At 46.2% G+C, this 2,359-nt stretch overlaps 1 protein-coding gene across 1 annotated transcript; it reads right to left on the reverse strand.

Annotated features, from left to right (window-relative positions):
* Positions 1-305: 305 nt before the first annotated feature.
* Positions 306-2,051, reverse strand: LOC135464364 (uncharacterized). The gene has a single exon (XM_064741790.1). It carries the CDS (start codon positions 2,049-2,051, stop codon positions 306-308), a length of 1,746 nt encoding a protein of 581 aa, XP_064597860.1.
* Positions 2,052-2,359: the final 308 nt, after the last annotated feature.

Raw genomic sequence — 2,359 nt, forward strand, 5'->3', positions numbered from 1 at the left:
CACATTTATACAGCCCATTAATTTGCACAATCACAAAGTCCTTATGAAATGTTCCAGGCACAGTCCATCACTTTGCACAGTCCATATTGAATGTTCCAGACACAGTCAATCACTTTGCACTACACAAGTCCATATTGAAATGAATGTTCTGGAAACAGTCACAGGATCACAACACACAAACATAGTGTATCAGAAAGTCACATCCTGACACTACTCCTGGAAATCACACACATTCAGCAGAATACAATTCCAGTGTAGTTTCCTGGAATCATCGGTGGGAACTGTCCATAGTAGCCTTGCGTTGGCTAGACAAACTGGTAACCATGAACACCTGGAGGGGCTGTCACATACCCTGGGTTGATTTGATACCCCGGATATGCCTGCACTCCTGTATTCATCTCATAAATCGATGGTACACCCAACTGATCATACGTAAACCTTTTGGGCGGGACTCGCTGACGACGTTCAGGCTGTACAGGCGTGGATACTGGGCTTGGTTCAGGCTGTGGTAAATGTCTTACACGAGCTGGTAGAGCAGAAGTTCCTTGGTTTCTACTCTGTGGCGTGAAGTCAATGTACAACTCATCATCCGACGATTCATCGTCGTCATCTGAGTTATTGACATCCCTGTTGCCACTGTCCACATTCTGCATCCTGCTGGTCGGTTTGCTTGGTTTCGGCTGAGGCACTGTTATTGGTAGGCCATCACACTGTAACAGCAAGTTCCGGTGAAGCACACGAGTTCGACCTTTTCCAGACTCAGGTCTCACTTCGTACACAGGACTATCATCTGCCATCCTGCGAACTACCACGTGAATGGTTTCCTCCCAGTAAGAACGAAGTTTCCCTGGTCCTCCACGCTCAGAGAGATTCCGAACGAGAACTCGATCACCTGGGAGCAACGCTTGACTACGCACTGACTTGTCATATCTAGTCTTGCCTTTCAGAGCTGCCTTTGCTGCATTTTCCGCCGCTGCCTCATATGCTTTCCGCATCCCATGTTCCCACTGCTGCACAAATGTTGACTTCCGTTCAGGGTAATCATCAGGGAGGTCAAACATTAAGTCCACTGGAAGTCTTGGATTTCTTCCAAACAGAAGGAAATATGGTGAGAATCCAGTAGCATCATTCTTGGTACTGTTGTAAGCGAATATCATCTTGTTGACATGTGCTGCCCAGTTTGACTTATGATCCTCTGGTAAAGTCTTCAACATACTCAGTAAAGTGCGATTCAGCCTTTCCACTTGGCCATTTCCCTCGGGGTGATATGGCGTCGCTCTGGATTTTGTCACACCTGTGAGTCTCTGCAATTCAGCAAACATCTGGTTTTCAAACTCGCGCCCTTGGTCATGGTGGAGTTTGGCAGGGAGACCAAATTTCATGGCAAAGTCATTGAATATCTTAGTTGCTGCTGTCTTTCCAGACTTATTCTGGGTTGGGTATGCCTGAGCAAATCTTGTGAAGTTGTCAACTAATAACAGGATGTACTCATATCCACCCTTGCTTCGTTCCAGTTTCAGGTAATCAACTGACACAAGTTCCATTGGAGCTGTGGATTTCAAATGTTCCATTGGAGCCTTGTCATGCACTGTTGGCACTTTATTCTTCAAGCATGGACACGCCTTTGTGATGTGATGCTCAATGTCCTTGGCCATCTTTGGCCAGTAAAACCTGCTTCTTGCAAGAGCACACACCCGTTCTGTTCCTAAGTGACCCATCTTGTTGTGGAGTTGCTCCAGCACTATTTTATGATACTTGTACGGGAGCACCAGCTGTCGACGCTTTTGACCAGCCACAACAGAGTCTCTGTACAGGAGTCCATCAGCAATGACAAGTTTCCTCCACTCATGAAGTAATGTGGCTACTCCAGCAGGAGCTGCCCTGATTTCCTTCTGAGTTGGTTTCCTTCCAAGGGTGAGAAACTTGAGAGCATGCTGAATGATTTCGTCTGTCTGTTGAGAGTTCTTCAGCTCTTCCTTCGGAATGACAATCTGCTCTCCCAAATCCGAAGTATTCTGTGCATAAATGTCAGTGGTCAGAGACTGAACCATGGCTGTCCTACAGTCTTGTTGAGCCAACACTGCTGATAGTTGTGCTCAGAGCCTTACAAGGTACGGTTTCTGTACATTCCAGCATATGCTGTTCTATGTCAGTTGGTAGCCTTGACAATCCATCTGCATCAGCGTTAGCTTTCCCAGGCTTGTGATGAATACTGAAGTTGAAGTCTGCAAGATCAGAAAGCCATCTGTGTCTTGTCAACTCTACTATCAACTCTACTCTACTCTACTGTCAAGTCTAGCTGATGTCAGTATGTAGGTAACTGGGCTATTGTCACTGTACACTTCAAATGAAGGCGCAT

Source organism: Liolophura sinensis, chromosome 4 (genome assembly GCF_032854445.1).
Source record: "Liolophura sinensis isolate JHLJ2023 chromosome 4, CUHK_Ljap_v2, whole genome shotgun sequence".
In the NCBI taxonomy this organism is placed as follows: Eukaryota; Metazoa; Mollusca; class Polyplacophora; order Chitonida; family Chitonidae; genus Liolophura; species Liolophura sinensis.

What these genes read in the sequence shown, in the direction of transcription:
- LOC135464364 (XM_064741790.1), bottom strand. Translation starts at nt 2,051, where the DNA reads ATGGTTCAGTCTCTGACCACTGACATTTATGCACAGAATACTTCGGAT.